This window comes from Knufia obscura, assembly GCF_036327395.1.
Source record: "Knufia obscura strain CCFEE 5817 isolate CBS 148926 chromosome Unknown scaffold_17, whole genome shotgun sequence".
Lineage (NCBI taxonomy): Eukaryota > Fungi > Ascomycota > Eurotiomycetes > Chaetothyriales > Trichomeriaceae > Knufia > Knufia obscura.
Genome location: NW_027042703.1, coordinates 244,627 through 270,161, shown reverse-complemented (window position 1 = coordinate 270,161; position 25,535 = coordinate 244,627). Strand labels below are relative to the sequence as shown.

The 25,535-nt window shown below is 51.7% G+C and overlaps 9 protein-coding genes across 9 annotated transcripts; 6 read left to right on the top strand and 3 right to left on the bottom strand.

Annotated features, from left to right (window-relative positions):
* Positions 1 to 1,738: 1,738 nt before the first annotated feature.
* On the top strand, positions 1,739 to 2,821 carry PMZ80_010397 (uncharacterized protein; the record flags this gene model as incomplete). The annotated part of the gene is made up of 1 exon (XM_064878786.1): positions 1,739 to 2,821. The coding sequence occupies one exon, from the start codon at positions 1,739 to 1,741 to the stop codon at positions 2,819 to 2,821; it is 1,083 nt and encodes a 360-aa protein (XP_064725480.1).
* Positions 2,822 to 4,502: 1,681 nt separating this feature from the next.
* Positions 4,503 to 6,578, top strand: PMZ80_010396 (uncharacterized protein; the record flags this gene model as incomplete). The annotated part of the gene is made up of 1 exon (XM_064878785.1): positions 4,503 to 6,578. One exon carries the CDS (start codon positions 4,503 to 4,505, stop codon positions 6,576 to 6,578), a length of 2,076 nt encoding a protein of 691 aa, XP_064725479.1.
* A 1,033-nt stretch (positions 6,579 to 7,611) lies between these two features.
* PMZ80_010395 (uncharacterized protein) lies at positions 7,612 to 8,088 on the top strand (the record flags this gene model as incomplete). Its single annotated transcript, XM_064878784.1, has 1 exon — positions 7,612 to 8,088. One exon carries the CDS (start codon positions 7,612 to 7,614, stop codon positions 8,086 to 8,088), a length of 477 nt encoding a protein of 158 aa, XP_064725478.1.
* Positions 8,089 to 9,198: 1,110 nt separating this feature from the next.
* On the bottom strand, positions 9,199 to 9,690 carry PMZ80_010394 (uncharacterized protein; the record flags this gene model as incomplete). Its single annotated transcript, XM_064878783.1, has 1 exon — positions 9,199 to 9,690. The coding sequence occupies one exon, from the start codon at positions 9,688 to 9,690 to the stop codon at positions 9,199 to 9,201; it is 492 nt and encodes a 163-aa protein (XP_064725477.1).
* Positions 9,691 to 10,338: 648 nt separating this feature from the next.
* PMZ80_010393 (uncharacterized protein) lies at positions 10,339 to 11,281 on the bottom strand (the record flags this gene model as incomplete). The annotated part of the gene is made up of 2 exons (XM_064878782.1): positions 10,339 to 11,042; positions 11,137 to 11,281. The coding sequence occupies 2 exons, from the start codon at positions 11,279 to 11,281 to the stop codon at positions 10,339 to 10,341; spliced, it is 849 nt and encodes a 282-aa protein (XP_064725476.1).
* Positions 11,282 to 13,029: 1,748 nt separating this feature from the next.
* Positions 13,030 to 15,369, top strand: PMZ80_010392 (uncharacterized protein; the record flags this gene model as incomplete). The annotated part of the gene is made up of 2 exons (XM_064878781.1): positions 13,030 to 14,230; positions 14,384 to 15,369. The coding sequence occupies 2 exons, from the start codon at positions 13,030 to 13,032 to the stop codon at positions 15,367 to 15,369; spliced, it is 2,187 nt and encodes a 728-aa protein (XP_064725475.1).
* Positions 15,370 to 15,551: 182 nt separating this feature from the next.
* On the bottom strand, positions 15,552 to 16,568 carry PMZ80_010391 (uncharacterized protein; the record flags this gene model as incomplete). Its single annotated transcript, XM_064878780.1, has 1 exon — positions 15,552 to 16,568. The coding sequence occupies one exon, from the start codon at positions 16,566 to 16,568 to the stop codon at positions 15,552 to 15,554; it is 1,017 nt and encodes a 338-aa protein (XP_064725474.1).
* Positions 16,569 to 18,736: 2,168 nt separating this feature from the next.
* PMZ80_010390 (uncharacterized protein) lies at positions 18,737 to 21,969 on the top strand (the record flags this gene model as incomplete). The annotated part of the gene is made up of 5 exons (XM_064878779.1): positions 18,737 to 18,796; positions 18,898 to 19,080; positions 19,133 to 19,238; positions 19,290 to 19,479; positions 19,653 to 21,969. 5 exons carry the CDS (start codon positions 18,737 to 18,739, stop codon positions 21,967 to 21,969), a joined length of 2,856 nt encoding a protein of 951 aa, XP_064725473.1.
* A 639-nt stretch (positions 21,970 to 22,608) lies between these two features.
* PMZ80_010389 (uncharacterized protein) lies at positions 22,609 to 24,765 on the top strand (the record flags this gene model as incomplete). Its single annotated transcript, XM_064878778.1, has 1 exon — positions 22,609 to 24,765. One exon carries the CDS (start codon positions 22,609 to 22,611, stop codon positions 24,763 to 24,765), a length of 2,157 nt encoding a protein of 718 aa, XP_064725472.1.
* Positions 24,766 to 25,535: the final 770 nt, after the last annotated feature.

The following is a 25,535-nucleotide window of genomic DNA, read 5'->3' as shown; positions in this document are numbered from 1 at the left end:
AGACGAGGTTCATGCCAGCGGCCTCCCGTCAGCTAAGCCAGTCCACACTAGAAGTCACACGGACGACTGGCTCTGCTTCTCTGCTCGTCGTGACCACGGTTGCACGCGGCGGTTCAGAATATGCCCGCCTGACATCTGGACTGGACGAAGCACTTTCGGCCTTCTCGTATCTGACGTGTTCCACATGGTCTTTAGCCTGTTGGGACATACTCGCCGCGTGGTGGTCGAAGTCAATTATCGGCGGAAGACCGCTGTGGTTGAAGCTGCAGAACCTGACCCTCCCGAAACATACTCTCGATATGAGGCTTGCGCCAGGCATATGTAGTTGACGTTTCCAGGGCGCGCTTAAGGCAAAGTAGGCTTGCTGCTGATGTTTGAAACGTGCGGCTTGGGTGATCCATCGACATACGTAGAGACCATGGTCAAAACGCACGATGGCGCGCAGGACTCGGGCCAGGACTTCGTGCTCTTATCCTCATCAGGCTTCTGCACCGAGATGCTCGACATCACGATGCAAGTCGCCGCGAGAACCTTGAGGTCAGCATGAGTTCGTGTTACGGCAAGCTATCGCGATAGCATTCCCTGTACCGTACCATTTTCGGACAGTCCCAACGGCCTGGGGCTATTTTCCCGAAAACTTGGGAAGGCATCTTTTACCTCGTGTGTGATCTCCAATCCTCGTACCCAGTCATGAGCAATTTCTAGAACAATACCTTGACGAGGCAGAATGCTTGCGCATCAATCTTGAGTCATCAGCCTCATCATCTCAAACAATCTGCACATCTTGTGGAAGCAAATCAGGGATATATGATTCAGGAATTTCAGAATTGCCCGAAGCGTGTAGATGAGAACATTCATAAAAGCTGAATCTTGGGGTGACCCAGTGAGCAAAGAGCCTGGGTGCAGTTCGCGCCTGCAGCTAAGCAAGAAGCGCAGGCGGTGCTTGGATCGTCCTGGTGGCTTTTCTTGGTGGAGCCAGGATCGCAACGCTGGGCCGGCAAAGACCTGGAACACGACAGCGTGGGCGACTCACACTTTCCAGTTTTCCAGTTTTGCTCTCACACTCCTCTCGCACCCTCACGCTTCCACTTTGGTGCATGACCACTTCGACTACTCATGCATGCCGTCGAAGTCCATCTTCACTCCACTACACAGCTTTTCGCCATGCCCGTCCGCCAGCCACACTGGCCTCACTCGCTCGCTCTCTCTTCCGGTGTGCTTCTGGTCACGATTTGCGTCTGCCTTCAGATTGCGTTGCGTACATGCTGCAGTAGTTTAGCGAATTGTGAGCTGATGACTGATCGCAGTAGCCGAACTCGCAATCCTCATGCTCATCCTGCTCGGAAGTCCCGCCCCGCAAGCCTTGAGCATAAGACCCAGAGTTCCTAGTCTTTTGTCTGACTAGCGCACGGCGCCGTCCAACCTATCACTGGTCATATGCCGTCTATCGCGAAGTCCAGATATAAGGTAACCCGTCGTTCCCTTCCTCCCATCTTACCTTTTTCGTCATCCCCGCTTCACACCTCAACACCTCCCTCACCCACCAACACTCCCTTCATCTTCAACACCAGGCGCGTAGACTACTTCCCTTGTTGGGGCCGCCTTGGGAGCATCTAACTATCCGACCACGACGACATCACGACTATACACACCTCACTAGAAGCCAAGAGATACCCCCGTTATACTGGTTTTCCTTAGTCTTTCATTCAGTCAAATCGCTTTTCAACACATATTCATAATGCCTGCGGTATTATTACCTGCGTCTGCGCAGGCCTTTGCTGCTCGAGGAACCGTCAACGTTGTCCTTTCCAACAAGGTAGAGCCCTGGTTGACCGCTACCCTGAAGAGAATCAACAAGATCAAGCGACCGTTGAACAGTATCCCTCAACACACAAGATGTCTCACAGAAACCCTCTCGTCACCGAACGCCATATGGTCTCTATGCTCAATGATGGTATCAAAGGCCCCGGAAGCAGATCTGAGGAAGGACTCCAATCCTTTAGTTGAAGCACTCTTCAACTACCAGTTACTGCAGATCGAGGCTTATGTGGTGCATGTTGACATGGTGTCGCGGAATGAAGTCGCGTTCAAGTTGACACAGGACACGATAGACTCTTTGGTCGAATATCACAAGGAGATCTACTCCATCGATACAGCCGCCAACACCTGGAACTGGCCCGACAAAGATACCCAGCTGAAGAAGTTGCAAGAAGAATTCGTACAGGCTGCGAACAAATTCGTGTACCGAGCAAGTGCCCTTTGTCTCGAAGGCCTCGAGGAGGATGGCGCAGGTGAGCTTCTCTGTGGGAGAAGTGACGATGTGAGGAACCAGGTAACAGGACTCTTTGTCCCGCTATTACCTCCTCCACCAAAACCCGTCATCGAGATCATTCGACCAGCACCCATTCTGCCAAGCTCGAACATCTCAGAAACATGGTGGCCATCGCAACATATCTCAGCAGTGCAGCCTGCACCTGTCGATTCATGGAGGATTGTGCCATCAAGTCCAAGCCCAGTATCATCCTGCGGTTCACATCATGGATATTACACGGAAGTTGGCATGCCAGACATGAACAATCTGCCTTCGCCGACACCTTCCTATGAGAACATCTCCTACACATCGGCACCATACACATCCTCAACATACTACACATCGTCGCCGGCTTGGTGTGCACCTACACCCGTCTCGACCATGTCGATGTCTTCGCTACCGCTGCCTAGCATGCTTGCGTCGCAACCTTGCGGAACATCTGTAGGTATGAACAGCTTTGGTTGGGACCGGTACAACGACTATTCGATGCAGTATGCGACTGCGATGTGAGATGACTATGGAGGCTCAAACCCAATCATCTTCTACCACAGAGGAATTCTCAATGCCTTGACGAGACACGAGACATCGACGATTCACACTGTTCAACAATTCAGCAGCAAAGGGACAATCTACCACAGCATCACACGCGGCGTTTCTTCGTTTGACTGAATTTAGCGACTAAGGATACCACTTTTGCATATCGGGACTGGGTATTATACGGACTGGGACAATAACGTTGTGAATTTCTAGCAAGCGAGTCAATTTTTGCTTTAGGATACGGGTTTCGTTTGTTATCGCCTCTCACTACCACGCCGACTGGATCGGTTTATTGTTATCTGGATCATACCACTGGGTGGATATAGTCTCTGCATTTTCAAAAGATCGACTGCCGCAAGGCCATACCGTTCGAATTCGAAACAGAGAATTGCAAGTATACGCCGATAGGTATCGGATAGCTCTATCACAGCGACTAGCTCGGGTGGAACGGCTGTTCGATATTGCGTCTGCTCTACAACAAGTCATTGCTGTGCTCTACTTGTTGCAGATGGGACATCGGCAAGGGTGGTGAAGGGCATATCTGGTATATGTGTTGGAACTGCCTTGCTGTGATGGAAGTCCGGGCGAAGTACGACTGCTCGTGTTCAGCATCGGATCGACAAGTGCGCCAGCCGAATTTGTTGAGATGACCCTTCGATCCGTGATCTTGGGTTACTGATGTTGTACACGAGCAGACGAACGGGATCTGAGTGGAAGTCACGGTTATAGGTTCATCCCCTATTCTCCTGAACTGGATTCAGGAAGCCTCAGTATTCACTGCGTGGATAGAGGAATCGGATGCTGGGTCCACAGATATACCAAGTACATAATAAAAATCGGAACATTTTTGAGACCCTCAACCAAACGCTTATCTTCTGCCACGTCCACGACGTGTTTTGGTGCGTTTGTATTCGATCACTGACATGACTGATAGCTAGTCGTGTATCCCTGCCTGCCATGGGCGGAGATTGCTCGTTCTCGGGACGGCCACGTTAAGCTTAAATTAAGCAGTGTTTCGGGCAGGGTAGGGAGGATGGCCTAAACATGCGTAATTCTATTTCCTCCGCCCTTCTAGGACGGTCTAAAACGTATTAAGGTCTTTCTCTGACCTACTTACATCGACTGGCACAATGTAGTTGTCTCTGCTGCTGTCTCAATGTGATATTGGAATCAAGAAGTTGAGACAGAAACCTAACAACTGGCGATCTCACAAGTATGACAGAGTCAGCGCTGCCGGATGACGTGGGTCTCCCCACGGCTCGTTCTTGCCGCCCACGACCGAGAAGTTGGCTTTCAGCACAGCAGCGACAATCGGAAATACAGGAACAAGCAGATTGCTGTCCTGCATCATGGCGATCTAGAGCGTGCTTCCACCAGGACCGTTTGCCGTTACCCGATACTAAGTTGTCGCCAACTCCTGATACTTTTGATGACCATTGGCGCGTTTCGTCACTATCAACACAGCTGACGACTACGTATCTCTGTTGCACTTGTACCATGGAAACAATTGTCCCGGACCACTAACGAAACATTTTTGCTGCGTTGATCTTTCTACAGGAAACAGTGGTGCAGGAGCAGGTCGAACGGACATGCGATCAAGATAGCATATCATCGTTGCCTATCAAACAGACCACATTTACGAATTCCCGTCGCTATGGCCGAACTACACGAAGCCCTGAAATATCTAGGCCCAGCACAGTGGTCGGGCATACCCACGGGAGGACAAGAGCTCGACTCCTACCTGGAAGACCTGTTTTCCCACTGCCAACTGATAGTTGACTCTGTACCCATACCCACTACAAAGGATGCCCCACAGCAGCCTCAAGCACAACCTCATGGCCGTGCCACGAAAGCATCAGAGGTCACGCTATCCTCCGAACGAAGTGCTCCTCCTCCATTCGGTCACGAGAAACTGCAAAAGGAATGGGGAAAGCCTATGAAGATGAAAGCGTCAGAGAACCCGTTGGGTCTCTCCGTGTACAAGATGTCAGGGAAGGACAGCAAAGGAGCTTGGTTTGCCAGGTGCAGTGTACACGAGGGCATAAGCTTCTCCAAGTTCAAGAAGAGCCTACAGATGGAGTTCGAGAAATCGTTAGCTGAACCTGGGCCACCGGGCACTGGCAATGTGAGAGGCATCGGTGGTGAAGAAAGAGTCGAGCAGATCAAGACTGATAAAGGCAAAGTCGAAGTTTTCAGACTATCCGCACAGTTTCCGGGGCCTACAGCTGCGAGAGACTTTGTGACGATGCTTGTGACATCAGATAAGGCTATGCACGTAGAGAACGAGACAAAGGACCATTTTGCACCAAGGCACTACATGATTGTTTCCAGGCCTTGTGATCACCCAAACACGCAGCCAAGACAGGGATTCGTGAGAGGGTTCTACGAATCCATTGAGTTTATACGAGAAGTGCCGAGGAAGCTCAAGACATCACAGTCGTCGATAGATCTCGGTGGTGAGAAACATACATCAGGGGCCCATAGAAGAAGCCGCGCAGCTACCGATGCTCAGGCCTCAGAAGATAAGAGCTCTGGCGGACCAGACCCAACGGATCCGGAAGACAACCCAGTAGAATGGATGATGATAACGCGCAGTGACCCAGGTGGTGGCATACCACGTTTCCTTGTCGAGAGAGGTACGCCTTCAAGTATATGTGCTGATGCTGTCAAATTTGTGGACTGGGCATGTCAAAATGAAGACGATTTGGCGGCAGTGGAGGGAAACGCCGATAAGCCGCAACCACAGAGAACAGAGAGTTACCAGGGCTGGAGGAACAGATCTCTTGTGGGCGTCGAAGAAAATGGAAAAGAGGGCTTCCCAGACGTGGGACAGCCACCACAGACAGCGGTTGAGCAAATGCCTACAGCGGATCAGTCGCAGAACAATGGTCTATATGGTGCAGTAGCAGGGGCAGCAGCCGGCTTGAGGTCATACACACCACAAGCGGTCCTCGATCGCCTACCAGCTGGCTCAAGCCAGACCGAGCTGAATGGGCCCGCCAAAAGTGCAGAGACTTCGAACACCATGTCGCCTGCAGGCATGGACGACGACCAGCAGTCTATAACGTCTACATCATCCTTCGCCTCAGCAGAAGACCATCTATCATCGTCTGAGGACGAGGGTGCCGAGAAAATTTCAATAGACTCACAGCAGTCGGCCAATACCATGACCGGCAGCAAAGAACAGCTTCAACACGAACGGGAACTCCGAAAACTCGATGACAGAAAACAAGCTCTCCACAAGAAGTTCGCAGATACACAATCTAAATTTGACGAGGCAAGGTCGAAGCAAGCCGATTCAGACGCCCATCAAACTCAGAAGGTGATCGACAAACACGAACGAGACCTGAAGAAACACCAAGCGAAATTCCATAAGGAACTTGAAAAGATCGAACGCAAGCAAGAAAAGGAGCGGAGGAAGGCTGCGGAGAAAGCCAAGCGACAAGTTAATAAGGATAAGGAGACGAAGTTGACGAGGGAGAGGGACGAAGCGAGGCAGGAGCTCGATTTGGTGAAGAAGGAGGCCGAAAGTTTGAAAGGCATTGTGCAGGATTTACAGAAGGAGAATACGGCGCTTGTCATGAAACTTGGTAGGGCGGGGCTGAATTCTGATGTTGAAGGCTTGAGGAGTCGGGGCAGCAGTCTTTCGAGGCAGGAGAAGAACGAGAAGAAGAAAGAGAATCTTGCGGCGGCTTCTGCCACGGCAAGTATGAAGAGCAGTGGTAGTTAGGGGATCGGGACTATCGAAGGGCTCTTTTGAGGGGCAAGCGGTTGAGAAATACAACAGGTATATTTTCAGATATGCCAGTATGGTCGTGCTTTCGCAGCTGGCAAGTAATACATATTTTGATATGTGGTTTAATCGTCCCTGAGCCTTGCGATCTTTGAGTTCGATGCCTATCGCTGACGCCGGGCCCTCTGACGGATCTGAAGAGATAACACTGAGCATTGTTCTGCTCGGACCTTTTTTGCATATTGAGCAGCTCAGTGAGGAGAGCACCCCTCCAACATCAACATCACACAAAACCTTGTCGAACATCGACCTGCGTTCTCCGGCCGTGCTCCGTCGTACCTGCCAAGTCCTGCTAAGACGCTTCGGCAAGAGCGGCTTCTGCATGCACCTTCACCAAAGCAGTTTAGTGGTCAGTCGCACCTGGCTGATGCTGGAGATCATCAACTTCTGGTTTGTTCCCTCTCCACAAGACAACAAACTCTTCTCAACCCGATCCAATCTTTGTCCTGCGAGCACATCTCGGCGTTGCCATGGATTCGAGCCTGCAAAGGCGACCACGAACAGGAGTCCCCGACGGCTCGTGAAAGGCCCTCGAGCAACCTGAAGCATGAATCGTTCCGACTAGACATTCCTTGCATCGGTACCAAGACTTCTGGTCGTACAAGTACCACAACCCTCGCTCGACTGGTGTTTCAAGGAAATTGCGATCGACTTCTTTCTCTTGTGACCTGTCTTTGTCCCGCTGTCGCGAGTGTTATCTTACCTTCTTGACGACGTGATTTGTTCGAAAGAAGTCTTGTCGCGCATCATACACGCAATTCACAGCTTCCCTTCATCTCAGAATCATACGATACCGACGATCACAACACCAAGAAACAGGATTACATAGTTCGCGCAGCCGCTCAAGACTCGCACGATAGCATACTCTACACGTCCAGAACCAGGGACTACCACAGTCCGGACAGCTACCTTGCCCTGAACGCACCCTCCAACTGCCACTTCCGCGCCAGATCAACCTCACACCACAATCATGCGCGCCTCAACGCTCCTCCCTCTCGCCCTGGCGACCGTCGCTCTGGCCCAAGACAGCGCCAACACACTAACCCAAACGAACACAATCTCAAACATGAATACCATAACCATGACCCAGTCCGGCAGTGGCAGTGCCAGCGCATCAGGTTCCTCAGTCGACTCCTCCGAGACCCTCCCGTCCATCTATTTCGATACATCCGGTGCAACAGGTACAATGACTGCTATTGAGACCAGCAGCAGCAGCAGTGGCGCCAGTGTGACAGGTACCGGCAGCGCGATTGGAGCGAGCGGGAGTGTGAGCAGCGTTTTGAGCTCGAATACAGAGGCTGTCAATAGCGCGGCTAGCAGTTTGAGTGCGCAGGCTAGTGATGCGACGGCGAGTGCGACAGCAACTGGGTCGAGTGGTGCAGGGTTGAACAAGGTCGGCTTTGGGGCTGCTGGGCTGGCGCTTTTGGGGGTTGTTGCTGTGTTGTAGACATGGGACTACTTTTGCTGGGAAAAGATAAGGAAGAGCAGAAAATAGGAAGAACGAAGGATGAGACATGGCTACTACCTATACCATACCCACGATCATATCACCAATTCTATACGACTCACGATGAACACGGCCCAATGAGACCAAGTGAAGCAGGGCGTTGAGCTCGACACCATACTCAGATAGTTCACTACCGCGGTCACTAGCCGTCGGCTATATGAACAGGGGCGTACACTCCAAATGAATGCTTTCGGGTATACTACTTCTTGTCCTGGGTGACACTTTCGTGCCCTCTTGCCGTCATCAAGATCTAGAGATCTAATGATGTCGAGTCTTAGCGTAGTCACGATAGGCCATGAAACAATATGAAGAACACAAAGCTAAACCGCCGCTCAATCGACAACCAGAGGAAAGCGCGCCAGGCAAGTTTGTTGTAACCTGGGAGGTGCGATCTGGAGGACTTCGAAGCTGAAAGGTACGACTAGTATCAGCAACGAGGGCAAGCACCGCCGACAACGAATGGGGAGGAAGGCACGACCATGTGGGAAAGAAGGCACGATCGTCAACCAATGCTAAGGAAGGTACGATTCAGCGTTAGATCTGGGGAAGGCGCGATGCCGAAAGATATCTGAGGCAGGTGCGACCTTGGGAGAAGGAAGGTACGACCATGGGGCGAGGAAGGTACGATCGTGAACGAGGAAGGCGCGACTATTCATGGAGAGGGTGGAAGGCACGATCGTTGCTAGACGGACCAGCAAGGCACGATCAACATAGGCAAAAGCCGGAAGGTATGGCATGACTGACTCAAGGCAGAGATCGGAAGGCGTGACTGACTGATTTGATGATAATTAGGGGAAGGCGCGAGAGTATTAGAGGCAGGGAGGCACAGCTGATTACACTTCGAAGGCTTAACTAAGGTGAGGAGGAAGTATGAAGGGATGAAGCGTTCGAGCCCTCACGTGGTGTCGATACTGATGACCTCGTAGCTTGGACTCGCTACGTTTCAGTCTCGTGGGTCGAAAACCCTGACCCTCACCGACAGTTGCCTACAACCGAGCAGTGTGCGCATGCCCGTGTTTCCCGGCATACACCGTAGGACTTTTTTCAGCCTCAACCTAGCGTCAAGTTGCCCAGATTCGGCGTCATAAACTCCAACTGCCGTCTACTAATTCTCCAACCCTCCTTCGTCTCAACGAGGTCATCTCTATACAGCCCGAATAATACCGTGAAGGACCCCGCTGTCTCCGGCGCCACAGAAACCAGATTCGCGGTGAAATACGTCGTGCTGTTCGCTTCCTTGCTATCTTCGTCGATATCGATGAGTGTTGTGCCGAGTTGGTGCTGCGTTGCTAGGCCAGCTACGGAGGCGAGGAGACCCTCGCGGACGGCGTCGATGCCGGTTAGGTTTGAAAGGGGCCCTGTGTAGTTTGCGAAGGCGTCTTGGGTAAAGACGGAGGTGAAGAGGGGGCCGTTCTTGAAGTCGATTGCGAGGGGATAGGTGTTCAGGGTTTGTTGGATTTGTTCAAATGTCGTAAGGGTGGACTTGGCGAGGGCGGTCGAGGCGAGGATGGCGAGGAGTGGGAGGTGGCGGTGAAGATGCATTGTGGTCGTTGTGGTTGTGAGAAAAAGCTATTGCGCCTGTCTCAGCTTCGAAAGAATCGTACGGCTGTAGTGCGCTGGGCCCGGTGGGTAGAAGTCCTCCTAGCTGAGAGTGGTCGAGATGGGCTGGAGCTTCTGTTTTGTAGAATATGGAGTGACGGTGCGCGGTGAAGCACGCTTCCAAACATTTTGCACTTCGAAAGCCGATGTCTGCTTGTTGCTCATGATAGCTTTGCCGAAGCGCGGCTAACAGCTGGTCGTGCCTGCTCTAGCCCATGCACCGTGCGTCATGCTGCAGGTACCTGCGCATCGCAGCTGCTAGCCCGTACTAGCTAAGGTACTAGCAAATATGCGAGATGCACGGAGCTCGATCGAGCGCGACAACAGTCGGTTGACGACTTCCGGCAGAGGGACAATTGAGAGACTCTCGAGGCCGCCATTCTCTGTAACCGTAGGATAGTGTCGCATTAATGCTCAAGGGGTTCCATGTCTGCTTTCCCACAGATCTTTGTCGTGAGCTTGGCCCGGTGCAGACGCCGGTTGTAGTGGACGTTATCTCCGCGTATATTGCATACAGTTGACCCTGGATTGCTACCCATTAGGCTCAGGGATTGTCAGTTCCGGGAGGAAGGTGTCCTTGTAACTGGTCTATCACGAGTATCGTAAGCTGAGCTCGTTCAGGACCTGGAACAACGTTTGGTTGTTCACGGCACATCCAGCACCTATGTAAGCCGGTCGACAAAATCCTGCTGCTAGCTTGGCCTTGACCTGTTCCATCTCCATAGGCGAAATATGGTATTGCTCGATCATTTGTTTGGCAACTGAGCACAATATAGCCTTATCATCAGCCACGGGAGCTGGACCTTGAGATGGAATGAGGAAGGTGTCGCAGCAGAAATCATCCCGCGGACTTTGGGATTGAAGCGAGGGTGTCGATTGATACAGCCAGTCGAAGTCGGTTGGAGTGCTCAGGCCGGGCATTGATGAGACAGGAAATGTTGTAGCATAATCAGATAATGGTTCTCGTGGTATAGCCATGGACGCCATCCTCATACCGGTGATGGAGGAACTGCTCTGACTGGTCGGTAGTGGAACACTGCCACGAGACCTTGGGACAGAGTTTTGCTGGGCATCATCGCTCAATGACCGTATCGAACTCGTACCGGTTACCCGGGGCTTCAATTGTCGTAATGGTCCATTCTCCTGAGGGTACTGACCTGACTGGGCGACCGCTTGAGAGACGTAATGGTCGACGAATTGATCGTTGACTCCTGCTAACGACAAGAGCTCGCGTAGGCGCGCGTTCTCTATCTGCAACTCGATCTTGGCAGCCAAATTTAGATCAGCTGTTCGACCTACAATCAAGTCAGAAGATGCGAAATTGTGAAAACAAGACAAGGTGAGTCAGGTCTAAGCCGTGCCCATCTCCGTGAGGGTTGGGAGGCTTACACGTGAGCTGACATTCAGACAGCCTCTTTTCGAGGTCACTCAAATACTCCTGGCGTCTGGCACGGCTTCGTCGCTGATTGTCACGAATTCTCTCTTGCTTGGTCTTGGTTTGATCTGCCGCAGGTGGTGTTGCATTCTGCGGCATGGTTGCTTGCTTGCTTGGACGCGGTCGACAGATCGCGTTGGCCAGACTTCCACCTCATGGGAATTTGCTATCCTGGTGCAGTCCAAACATCCTCGAGGTGACTGTGCAATCTTGGGCTCGGACGAGCAATACCTTAACACGGCGGACTTGCACACAAACTCCGACACGAGGATGGAGTTCTGGTGGGTTGGTTCGAAGATGGTTCTCAAGGTCGTGAACTTTCTTTATTGTGTGATGATGATCGGCTTACGCAAGCACTCTGAAGGATAAGACTGCGTTTTGATTGGCCACAAAGAATTGTTGAGGCATCAATGCCAGGATGCTGTTTTTGTATGCTGATCTGGTTAGGAGCCATTTATGCCAGGCTGATCTCACTTGGGCACGTACTTGCACTCTGCAATGGCCTTGCTTGCTTGATGGCGTGCAAGACGACCGAGATCGGGTGTACAAGGCTTCGCGGTAGGAGCCATCCACTCCCCAGAGGTCCATCTGGGAAGGAAGAAAAGCAAAATGACGGCAAGCAAGCCGGCTGCATGTTAGTTCATGGTCCAGACCCAAAGACACCAACCGTCTTACCGCGGACACAAGCTAACGCGTATATCTTTCACAAATCATTCAAATCTACCATTCACCCTTCTCGCTTTGAAAGAAGCAATAATACTGCCCGCGGAAACCAGTGGCCAACTTGTAAACCAGCAATATTATACTGCACGTTCCTTCCGTTTGTTGGAGTATCCTTGGTGAGATTTAATCAGCTTGCTGATACCATCTCCATGATGTCCAGAACGGTGTGACGTGTTATCTTGACTGACAACCAAACTTCCAAGAATGACCTCGGCTCTAGTGGTCGAGACATTTGCATCGTCAACCCATCGAGCACTGTGAAGCGATGCGTTTACACGAGATATGCTTGCATCCAAGCTCCCGAGATGTTGATGACTTCGAAAAGACAGAGGCCAGCTACGCGTCTCAAAATTGTTCCATTTTGAGTAGCCAATCACAACGCGTGCTTACAAAGGACGTGTTTCGACCTAGTAGCTCCCAACATCGCTGCAGGGCGTCTCGATAGTTCGACCATCTCGAGGAACTGTTTTGCCGCCATGTATGCTGACCATGTCCAGCGTGCTTCAATCGACTCGCGCCGGCCACAGTGGCCTGTTATGCGTCTATTGTTCGAGACCGAGTTCACGAACCAGCTCAAGTTGAAGCTCGCATAAATACGAGACATTCAAAGTAGCGGCCAACGTTTTGAGAGACGACAGATGAGCATGTAACACCGCTTGAACGACCCAAAGCTCGCTAGGCAGGTTCTCAAACGCTTCCAAAGAAGCGGAATGAACACTCCTACTCTATTCAATAGTCAAGGATGCCAAAGACTGTGCTCGAAGACTGTCATTGTAACATGTTGTGCGGCAGACTTGCTGCCTGAGCTGGTTGCTATTGTATCGAATGCAATGTGCAGGCACCTTTGTGTGCTGCCTCCCTTACGCTGACCTGTTGCGAGACCATGAACTCTAAACGCACGATCGTTCGGCATGGCCAAGATTCTGATATCCTTTCGTGGCCGACCTCAGACCAGCATCGATGAAATCGTATGAGTCTCACTATGCGCAAGGGCGGAGAGGAGGTCTTCCACCCAGGGTCATTCTATACATATCAGTGAGTTCTTCTGATCGTTGAAAAGTACTTATGTTCCTTGCTCGTAGTCAGTGTCCGGATTCAGTTCATCCATCATCTTCCAACGAACAATGAGCACACTACACATAAGCCCAGATGGGCGGGAAATGCTTGACCTCGTGGACAAGCTCCGCAACATCGATGGCATAGAGAACACCGTACCCCTACCTCAGATCGTGGTGGTCGGGCAACAATCGTGCGGCAAAAGTTCTGTGCTTCACGCAATTTCTGGTATTCAGTTTCCTACGGACGATGGGCTCTGTACCCAATTCCCAACAGAGATCATTCTTCGCCGAGAGAGCATCATCAGCACAAAAGCTTCCATTCGCTCTCCAGCCGATATCTCAGAACAGCGCAAAGCCGAGTATAAAAGCTTTGAACAGATGTGGTCAAATACATCTCTCGACAATTTGAAGCACATCATTACAGACGCGAAGGCTGTGCTCAAACTCAATGATAGGAAGCGCTTCTGCCCAGAAAGCCTTGTTCTCGAGGTTTCTGGACCTGATCAAGAGCATTTGACACTCATTGACCTCCCTGGGTTCTTTGTATCTACGCAGGTCAATCAGAGTCAAAGCGACATCGAGCTCGTCAACGATATTGCGAAGCACTATATCGATAAGGAGAGGGCAATCGTGCTTGCTGTGGTTTCAGGAAAGAATGACTTCGAGAATCAAAAAATTCTTGAAGACTTGAAGAGCAACGAGCACTTCCGGAGACGAACTCTGGGTGTTATTACTGCACCTGATGCCATCGAGCGTGGCTCTCGCCGCGAGCAAGAATGCATGGATCTCATACAAAAAGACCCACGAAACCTTGGTCACGGCTGGCATATGTTGCGAAATCTGAAATATAGCGAGGTGTTGACGGGTGTCTGCGATCGGGACGAGATCGAGCAGCAATGCTTCGAACAAACCGAACCTTGGAATAGCCTGGATAAGTCGCGTGTTGGCAGCCAGGCTCTCAAGACGCGCCTATCCATCATCCTGAAGAGCAGCATTGCTCAATCGCTTCCAGAAATTCAGCAAGAAGTCGAGGGCAAGCTTGCACAAATCGAGGTGCATCTCGAGGCGCTCGGACAGGCTCGTGCTTCTCCTGGCGAACTTCGAGAGTACCTATGTGATAGAGCAGGCAAGTTTGAACAGGAGGTCAAGGTCATGCTGAGCGGTTCACCACCAAGATCAACATATTGCGATCTGGCTGACGAGGCATCACTCCGCGCGTTTGTGCAAAGCCAATACGTCAAATTTGCAAATGATATGTTCGACAGAGGTCGGCTGTGGAAGTGCTATGACAGCCTGTCAATGTGCGACAGTCGAGCTGGAGTGGTGCAGCAGATATATGCCGGAGAAGCGCAAGGAACGGAAGACGTTCTGGTTTCAGAAATGGTTGAGCTACTAATGCAAGAGATTTAACAACACCGAGGCAAGGAGCTACCAAACCTTCTTCACCCAGACTGGGCTTCGACCATTTTTGAGCGCCAATCGCAGCGATGGGTAACAATAGCCAAGCATCACTGCAATATTATATTCAATGAAGTTGAAGGTCGCATCATTGACGCTGTAGAAGGCATAGCAGAGGAGACTACAGCTGAAAGACTGCTGCACGATGTGGTCCAGCCAGCACTCCGGACTCGAAAAGCAATTCTTGATGCAAAGCTGGAAGAACTATACAGACCATACACTCAGCCTGGCATTCATTGTCTCAGTAGGAGGTACCGACAGATTATTGACCATCAGGGCTTCTCTCGCTCAGCTTCAGAAGAAGATCAATGTCTGGACATATTGAGAAGCGCCGAGGCATACTACGAGGTGGCCTGCGAGGTTTTCACGGAAAATGTCGTCAATCTTGGTGTCGAAAACTGCTTGCTGGACAACCTGCAGGATGTTCTCAGTCCAAAACTGTTCTATAGCATGGACGATGAGCGTCTCAATCTCCTTGGTGGTGAGGCCCGAGAGACGAAACTGCGCAGGAGCAAGCTCATCTCAGAGCAGAAGCAGTTCGAGGAAGCTCGAGATCAAATCCTGCCCAGCCTAGGCAATGGCCGAATTCGCATTCCTCTGCGAATGAAGAGACCAGCAAGAGCTGCCAGGAAGATGGTGTCATTGCCTTCCTGGTCGGTTTCTGTCACTGAAGCAACACCTCCAGTGAGCGCCAAGGCGTCACCTATCGCGCAGAAAACCCCGTCACAGCCAAGTGGCCTCTATCGCGAATCCTCTCCAGCCCCATCAACTAGCTCGACCTCCGATACCTCCAGTCCGGAAGTATTCGTGTTCTCCGGCTCAACCACTCCCGCGCATTCGAGGTCTGCCAGCAGTGTGTCTTCGACGCCTACAACACCACAAAGTCACAGGAAGATCAGCAAACATCGAAGGATGCGTATCAAGGATGAGGGCGAGGAAGAACTCTAAAGTGTCATGTGTAGGAACACATGACTAGATTCGCAAGGATTCTGTAGTGGTGGCGGTATCAGGTTGGCGTTTCAATATCTGCTTCACGGTCATCGCTTAGCATAGCCTATCAAGTTGTACAATAGCTCATGAATCTTATCGTATTGAAAATCATAGGCATTTGACTCATGTGCTCAACCATTTCAATTTTCGTCGTCCTTCCGCCTTGTTCTCCCACCCTTGATCGTTACCATCCCCGTCACAATCTCCTCCCCTAACACCCAACACATATACGCCGAACCTACGATCCACGCCCCGTTCGGCACAACCCACAACCAAAACAATCTCGACCACCCGTTATGCCCAATATATGCAAATTCACTAAAGTACTCATTCAACCAATACAGCACAGTCTTACTCAACGTCATCGCCGCAGCCGCAAAACACACCACAACCGCCACCGCTACATCACGACCACCACGCACAACGATTCTCGTCCCATCTCGCCACGCAGACATATCTATACTCTTCATCACTACACCCCTCAAGAACCCATCTCCATTTGCGGCGCGCGCCCCAAGAACATACAAGTAATAGGCGTAGCATAGACTCTCAACCACATTCAACGCACTCTGCGCAGCCGCGAAGCCGTTCTTCGCTTCCCACGCAGGCCAGCCGTAAAGGTAGTCCACTGTTCCGTAGAGTGCATATGGTTTCCAGAGGTAATTGTGGATTCGGCCGCCGGGCATGGTGTGTGGCCTGCCGAACATGTATAGGAAGTCCCATGTGACCAGCGGCAGTGATACCAGCAGCCAGAGAATGAGCAATGGGGGAGCAGTGTGCTCGTAGGACAGGGTTGTGCTCCTGCTGCGCCGCTTACTGCTTGTTCGGGTCGTGGGTTGTGGTGAGCGTGTGCGGTCTTTTGAGCGCGTAGTCATGCTTGTGGTCAACGAAGAGGAGACCTCCTCTGCCGTGTGCATTGCTGCTGAGGCGATCTGCTTGATTTCGTCTTCTAGTGTTTCTGTTTTGGGTGCGGTGGATGTGCGCTTGCGGGATGTGGCGCGGCGGGTTGAGGGTGGAGGTGGGGAGTCTACGGTTGTCTTCGAGGAAGAACTCGTGGGGGTGGGTGTTCGTGGAGTGCGGCGGGACGTTGTGGAGGGCGGACTTGTGGGTTCTGCTGGGGGTTGGAAGGCTTGTGGGTGGTGGCGCGTTGAGACCATTGTTGCAGTGCGCTGGGCCTGGCTGCGGCCTTTATTAGATTGCTGGCGTCGTTGGTGGCCTTCTGCGGCAAGCTCGCTTTTCAGGCGAGCAGGCGCGCGCGCAAAGTACTGGGGAAGGCGCAATCGAGTATGAGAGGCCTGTGTTGAAGGTGGATCGCGCTGAGCAGTATGCGCAGACCGCGATGGACTACTATGGGCCTCGTGGCTATGAGTGTGGACGAAAAGACGGAGGCTGAGGCGGCGTTGAGTACTTGAAATTTGATATATATTCCAATTATCTTCCATTAGCTGCTTCATACATCGATGTTCTCCTACATACATCCGAGATCCGTCGTAGCATTTGCTCCCATCCTTTCCATGACCTCACTTCCTTCTCTCTAGAGTTGTGCGGTTCTGCTTTACTCCTACAAGTACGACGATAGAGCATGTACGGGTGAAGGAAACAGCCATATGACAACAACATCATAGCCAAAAGACACGATTGAGATTAAGGCATGCTCAATATCGGTGCTGATTGTTCCTTGCAGCAACTACCATGCTTGGGGCTCAAACCACAGTGGGCTTGCTCGGTAGATCTTGAGATTGTAACCTTCTCTCCCTTGCGTGGTTGCATCCGGGGATTGAGTAATGTTGATCTTTTCTGCATTATTGCATTCCTTTAGCAATATGTTTCGCTGGCTTGGGACCGGCAACGACGACCACATCGTAATACCGATGAAGCCGGCGAACCGAGCAGTAAGCGGAATACCGGAGAAGTCGTACCAGTTCCAGAATTCTCCAGCAGCGCGTCACGTCGGGACGCACCAAAGAGGAAGTCATGCCTCCTCGACCTCGGCTTGCCTTTTCTGGGCATATAAACAACCTTACAGACCGCCACCTTGAAACTTTTTGGCGGCTGTCAAGCCGTCGAATAGCACCAAGATTGGATGCTGGTGGAGAAGAACCTTCCATTGTCCTTGATCTCACAGTAACTGCCCGCCTTAAAAAGCCTCATGGCTTCGAGAAAGACGCCGAGAAAAGACTTGAAGCACGATGTGACCTTGAAAATGCTCATGCAGAGCTGGTGTGGGGCGGATGCATCGCGACCGGAGTGCCTATCTGGAGATGTGTGGGTGGGGGACAATAAGCACGACAAGCATGCGGTGGGCTGGGGTGTGGCTCACTGCGGACGTCGTTTGTTCTTAAGTGACGACATGGAGCTGCAGCGTTGGCAAGGTGGTGTTGACTGACCTCCGATTCAGCTTCAGAAGAGGAAGGAGGCGACCGGACGTTACACCGCACAGTGTCAAGGATGCGCCAACAACTTCAAGAGAACCTGCAACACTGTACATAGACAACTTATGCTTGGCTCTTATGTACTAGAGCGGGGAGAGCATTGTTGATGAAGCTCTTTCCTGTGTCAATAGCTTTCGCGAGATTGTGCCTGATCTGCTTGGAAATGTTGCCGAAACAGGTGGTGCATCTACTGTAGCTCGATCGAAGTACGAGTATTAGTCTACACCTTAGACTTGCACTTTTGTAAGCGCATTGCAGTACGGTGTCACCTCATGGAGGGGTTGTCGTGTGGGCGGTATCACAAGCAACGTGCTGACAGCTTTGGCGACGGGTATGCTGTATCCGCCCATGCATGAATGAGTCTTCATGTACATACATATGTACTAGCATCGGATATTCAACCATTTGCGAACAGAGCTCGTGATGCTATGAGTTCAGGGCCGCAAGGTCTTCGGTGTACCGCTGTTACGAATCAGGAATGGTAAGGTGTGTTTGCGGGGTAAAATGAACAGGGGCTCTTCACGTGAAATCATCCAATAGGTCACAAAATTAGCTCATCTCGGGTGATGGAATGTGCCTGGCCATACTAGGACTGGTCGGGAAAGGTTGATGCTCGCTGACGCAGATCAATCCATATTTTTTGTAGGACCTTGACAGCTTGGAGCAGATCAGTGTGTTCTGCCATCATCGGCAGGAGCAGTCGTTGAAAGCTCCTTCCTCAAAGATCATGTAGCTTCTGGCGTGATCCTGGTGCAACACTCTCACCTGAATTTCACTCAAGAGCAGCCCGTTCGCTCTGCAGATTTATCAGAACCCAGCGTCCGCATTTCTTTCATCGTTATCGAGACTGTTACTCTTCCTATGTATCCATCCTGAACCTGCAATATTTCACAATGTGGCTCGCCAACACAGCCGTGGTCGCAGCCAGCTTGGCTGTCCTCGCTTCTGCTACCGTGAGTGCTCCTAGAAGCTTCCAATCCTGGCTGAATTGGCAGCAAGCAGTAAGGAGCTTGTTGGCCGTCAAGTACCTGAAGCTCCAGACTGACTTTGGCAGCCGCTCGAGCGTGTCGAGGACCTAGGAAAACGACAGACCATTGCTCCATTCACAGAATATAGTGGTACCCTGGCTTATAGTCCTCCAAAATACCCTTCACCATGGGGTCGCGGTAGTGGCAACTGGTCGTCAGCATATGACAAGGCGAGGGCATTTGTCTCACAACTCACACTGGCTGAGAAGGTAAGCCTATTGGAAGGAGGTGATACGGAGACAGGCTGAAGCATCATCTTAGGTGAACCTCACTACGGGAGTTGGTTGGGAGGGTGAGCAGTGTGTGGGTAACGTTGGCTCGATTCCGAGACTTGGCTTCCACGCTCTGTGCATGCAAGACTCACCTCGTATGTTTCCCCCCTCTCTCCCGAGTCCATCTTCCTAATTTCAAAAAACAGTGGGAATCCGCTTCGCCGACTACGTATCCGCCTTTCCAGCTGGGATCAACGTAGCAGCAACATGGGACAGGAGCCTGGCATACGCTCGGGGTCAGGCCATGGGCTCAGAACATAGAGACAAGGGGGTCGACGTTCAGCTCGGACCTGTCTGTGGGCCTCTAGGCCGCGCGCCTGAAGGTGGACGCAACTGGTTAGTTTTCCTGAAAACCCCGTCCTGGGTCAACCATACAGTGCCCCTCAAAGCGCATCGCAGCTGAGAAACACCGCACGACGCGTTTCGGCTCAAGTTTCTCGATGCTCTCCGATACGAGACTTCCCCGACATCGGTCCTACTGTTACAGGCTGACTAACATGAATGTATAGGGAAGGATTCGCGCCGGACCCATATCTTACCGGCCAATTGATCGCCCCTACGATCCAAGGTATACAATCTGCCGGCGTCATCGCTTGTACAAAACACTTCATCATGAACGAGCAAGAACACTTCCGACAGGCACCTGAGGCTATCGGATACGGCTATAACATAACTGAATCCATTAGTGAGAATGTTGACGATAAGACGATGCATGAGCTCTACTTGTGGCCATTCGCAGATGCCGTCCGTGCCGGTACTGGTTCGATCATGTGCTCTTACAACCAGATCAACAACTCCTACGGCTGTTCTAATAGTTATACTATGAACTACTTGCTCAAAGAGGAGCTGGACTTCCAAGGTTTCGTTATGTCGGACTGGCAGGCACAGCATTCTGGCGTGGGTGATGCCCTAGCTGGTCTCGATATGTCTATGCCTGGAGACACCACGTTCTTGACAGGCGACTCTTTCTGGGGCACCAATCTGACGATCGCTGTTCTCAACGGTACCATTCCACAATACAGGGTGGACGATATGGCTGTGCGTATCATGGCTGCATACTATTACGTCGGGCGCGACCAAAACTTAGTACCTACCAACTTCGACTCTTGGTCACGAGACACATATGCACCAATTCACTACGCAGTCGAGTCTGAACTTGGACTTGTCAACCTGCACGTGGATGTTCGAGCCGATCACGCTGCTCTTATCCGAACGATCGGAGCAGCCTCAACCGTCTTGCTGAAGAACAACGGTGCTTTGCCCCTGAGTGGAAACGAAAAGTGGACCGCAATCATTGGTGAAGATGCTGGAAGCAATGCGTACGGGGCTAATGGTTGCGCTGACCGTGGCTGCGACAACGGTACTCTGGCCATGGGCTGGGGTTCTGGCACTGCAGACTTCCCGTACCTTATCACCCCTGAGATGGCTATCACATACCAGATTCTCAATACTGGCAAAGGAGAAGTCTTCTCAATCACCGACAACTATGCAGAGTCGCAGATCGTCGATGCTGCCAAACAGGCTTCTGTCTCTATCGTCTTCATAAACGCCGACTCAGGCGAGGGTTTCATCAACGTCGATGGCAACGAGGGCGACCGTAAGAATCTGACAGCATGGCTTGATGGTGACCGTCTCGTTCAGAACGTCACATCTGCGTGCAACAACACCATTGTGGTCATTCACTCCGTTGGAGCAATCGATATCTCTTCATGGAACGACAACGAGAATGTCACTGCTATCGTGTGGGCTGGTCTTCCTGGTCAAGAGAGCGGTAACGCAATCGTCGATGTGCTTTATGGCAAGGTCAACCCGGGTGGGAAGCTTCCATTCACGATGGGCCGTGCTGAAGACTACAATACTCATATTTTGACGGAGCCTAACAACGGACAATTCGGTGCACCTCAACAGGACTACACTGAGGGACTCTTGATTGACTACCGGGCGTTTGACGCTCTTGACATTACGCCTCTCTACGAATTTGGATTCGGCCTCAGCTACACCACCTTCAGCTATTCCAACCTTGTCATTACACCAGCCTCTGCAAGTCCATACACACCAACCACGGGCCAGACTGGGGCTGCGCCAACATTTGGCTCGGTAGATACGGACGTTAACAGTTATGTTTTCCCAAGTGGCATTGACCGTGTACCATTGTACATCTACCCGTACCTCAACAGCACAGACCTTGTGGCTGCATCTGCAGAGGAAGACTACGGCATGCCCACGGAAGACTATACACCGCCAGGTGCCACAGATGCCAGTGCACAGCCATTAGTGGCTGCTGGTGGTGCTCCTGGTGGCAACCCTGGCCTCTACGAGACCGTCGCCACTGTCCAGGCAACCGTTCAGAATACCGGATCTGTCGCTGGTGACGAGGTTGTTCAAGTCTACGTCAACCTTGGCGAGGGTGAGCCACCAAAGGTCCTCCGAGGCTTCGAGAGAATCAACATCGCCCCTGGCGCATCTGCCACATTCTCGTGCGAGTTGACACGGAAAGATGTCTCGGTCTGGGACACAGTTAGCCAGAACTGGGTACAAGTCGAGAACCCGACCATCTTCGTTGGCTCCTCCAGTCGCAATCTGCCACTCGTCGGGTCACTCAGTGGTTCTGGTAGTGCCCCTGCACCACAGCAACCTAGCTCTTCAGTTGCAGCAAGCTCGGCTCCGCCTGCCAGCTCAGCTCCGGTCGCCAGCTCAGCGCCAGTTACCAGTAGCGCTAGCGGCGTCAGCGCCCAGCCAGTTCAGTCGTCCGCCGCAGCTTCAAGCCACGGCTACTGGAACGGTCACCCAACGTGGCAAGCTTGGACCTCGACTCAAACGCCATAGAGTGGTGTCGTTGTTAGAGTCGCACGCCAGCTTGGAGAAGCTATAGTACTGCTGGGGCCAGCGTTATGGTTAGTGTAGATGACGGGTGGAAGTATATATGCGCAGCCGCATGAGTGACAGATAATGAATAATGAAAGAGCTTGACATGAAGAGGTTCGCCTCGATATGCGCCAACCTCGAATTCCATACAGATTGCATATCCGCCTGATTTTTGACGTTTGATTGGTCATAAGAGATCGAAGCCTAACCTTTTCGAGCTTAGACAGATCTTGAGTTCAAGCCACCGGGTGGTCATGACTTCATACAGGTACCGAGGACAGAGGGAATGCATGAACCTCGAGCTTTCTATCTCTAGGTCCATTCTCTTCGAGCTGAGCAGCAGACCAACTGCTACCACCAACACCAGAGCATGCGGCTTGAGCTTTCGCTTCTGCATTTCGCGTCATATTCCAACATGATAAGTCTACCCTGTACCTAGCAATTCCATCACAGGCCTCGGGAAGCGCCTTCAAACTGTCTACCTCAACAATCTTCCACGAGTTCAGAGCGCGCATACTCCGCTCCAGCTATATATCTTCTCGCTCATCAAGTCTCCATGGTCCACGGCGCATCAACTTTTCCCTCCAACACCTCCACGCAATGCCACCCAAATTCAAGAAGGCTCCCTCAAAGGACCCGATCGAATCTCAACCTCCAGTCCTACCACCAGCATCACCAAACCAACCCAAATCCACCCCCAAAATCATGCAGCAAAAGGCCTCAACTACCACCAGCACCGGTCCAAGAGTCCTCTACTGGTTCCGCACAGACCTCCGCATACACGACTCACCCGCTCTACACCACGCCCTCGGTCTGAACCCTTCTGTCTTCATCCCGATCTGGACATGGGATCCACACTACGTCTATCGCGCCCGCGTGGGACCAAACAGGTGGAAGTTCTTGCTCGAAAGTCAACAGTGCTTAAGCGAACGGCTAACGGAATTGAATCCAAGGCAGAAGCTCAACGTTGTAAGGGAGGACCCAACGTCTGTAATCCCGAAGTTAGTCCGGAAGTGGAAGGTAGATGTTCTTATGTTCGAGAAGGATACAGATGCGTACGCGCGGAGTAGAGATGAGGAGGTCCGCAAGGCTGTGGAGGGGATGGGCGTGAGTGTGTATAGTGCAGTAATTGGACGGACGCTGTTTGATCCGGATGAGTTGGTCAAACACAATGGTGGGCAGCCGACGATGAGTTTCAATCAGACGCTCAAGGCGAGTAGTCAGATTGACCCTGGTGATGGTGGGAAGAAGGGGGAGCCGAGACGGTGTGTGCCTACGCCGACGGGGTTGCCTGAGCCGTTGAGTGCTGAGGAGATGGACTTGAGTGGGGATTCGGAGTTCAGGCATGAGGTTCCGGAGAAAGCGCCGGACTTCAATCAGGAGCATAGGGGTGAGACGAAGGAGAGGCATTATGAGGGTGTTGCGGGGCCGAATAATGATTTTGCGGTTGTGACGTTGGAGGAGATGGGGATTGATTCGAAGTTGGCGATGAGTCCGCATAAAGGTGGGGAGAGGGAGGCGTTGAGGTTGCTGAAGACGTATATCGATAACGAGGAGTATACGGGGACGTTTGAGAAGCCGAAGAGTAGTCCGGCGGACTTTGAGCCGCAGAGTACCACGTTGCTGAGTCCGCATCATCATTTTGGGACGCTGAGTATCCGGAAGTTCTGGTGGGATGTGCAAGAGGTGTTTGAGAAGAGGAAGAAGGCTGAGAAGATTAATGCGCCGCCACCGGCTAATTTTCCCGGTCAGCTGCTGTTTAGGGATATGTACTTTGGGGCGCAAGCTGCGCTGGGGTACGCGTTTGCGCAGACGAGAGGGAACAAAATTGCAAGATTCATCCCATGGGATCTGCAAAGTAACCACTCTGATACGCCAGTAGGCGAGCATCTGCTGGATGGGACCTATAACGTGAACGATGAGCAGGCGGAAGAGTACTTTCGGAGATGGAAAGAGGGACGCACCGGATTTCCGTGGATTGATGCGCTTATGAGGCAGCTGAAGTATGAGGGGTGGATGCACCATTTGGGTCGGCATTCGGTCGCTTGCTTCTTAACCAGAGGTGGGTGTTATGTGAGCTGGGAAAGAGGTGCTGAGGTCTTCGAGGAATGGCTGGTCGACCACGAAACAGCCTGCAACGTGGGCAATTGGATGTGGCTGAGCTGTGTCGCTTTCTTCAGCCAGTTCAGCAGGATGTACAGCCCTATTGCTTTTGGTAAGAAGTGGGACCCAGAGGGCGATTTGATACGAAAGTATGTGCCTGAGCTCAAGCACTTCGACAAGAAGTACATCTATGAGCCACACAAGGCACCAATAGCCGATCAGAAGAGTTGGGGCTGCCAAATCACCGGTGACGGAACCGAGACGGGCACGGCAGAAATGGCCAAGTATCCTAAGCCAATGTTTGACTTCAATGAGAAGAGACAATTTTGCCTGGACAAAATGAAGGAGGCGTATGATGCTCACATGTATGGTGATGATAAGAGAGTGATGAGTGGAGAGTGGAAGAAGATATTCAATTATGTTGATGGTAAGACGATCAAGGATGAAACAGGTGGACTGCTGTCAGGGACAAAGAAGCGGATGAGGACTCCCGACGAGCACGATCATGATGATGGCGAACATGCTGATGTCGGCGATCAGACTGACGAAGAACCACCACGCAAAGCCGTGAAAAAAATAAGTCCGGTGAAAGCTTCGAAGGGGGCTCAGAGCAAGCTCGACGGGATCGTGACAAGAGGAAAGAAAAGACCGTAAGGAGTTGGTCACGGTCACGCTCCTACTTCATGTCCCAATGTATCGAGAAGAATGTTGATTGTACAACATCGTCCACGACCAAGTGCATGCGCAATATAAGGCAGCATATATCAGTCCCAGGGGACCCCTTCCCGAGGCAACGTCGACCCTGAAACAGTCTAGTGGCTTGGCACATCAACGACAACATTTTCGCTATCGCCGATGTCTCCAGAGTCGTTTGTCCTCTTTCATATCGCTGTTCATCTGGTTGCATCTTTCAACAAATTTGGTCATAAAGGTCTGAATTTGAACGACCAACTCCAAAATTTCCATTCACTGGCGAATGAAGATGATTAACAGCTCAAACTGTGCATGCTGTCACTCAATACACCGGACAGGTCAAATCATCTCAAAGAACAAATTGCACTGAAGTCACCAGCCTTCAAGGCACAAATCGTGGTCTTCGCACGATATGAAAACCAGCGACAAGTCTGACCGCGAAACTCAGTGAGCTGGTGAGCCGGTAAGTTTGGTGACTACCACAGCACTAAACAGCGTCGAAGATCGCTCTGAACGGACATGGGCATTACGCACAGCCACACGCATCCTCACTCCTGTAGGATCATCATCGTCATTCGATGTAGGGTCGGTTTTCGAGATTCGAAAGGATGTCTGCTGCAGGTCAGACGTTGTCTGGAGGATCAAATAGGAGCATGGCATTCTGCGACGGCGTGGTAGTGTGCCGAAACAGAGATGAGTCTGTATCTCTGTCTCATTCAAGTGGTGTTATG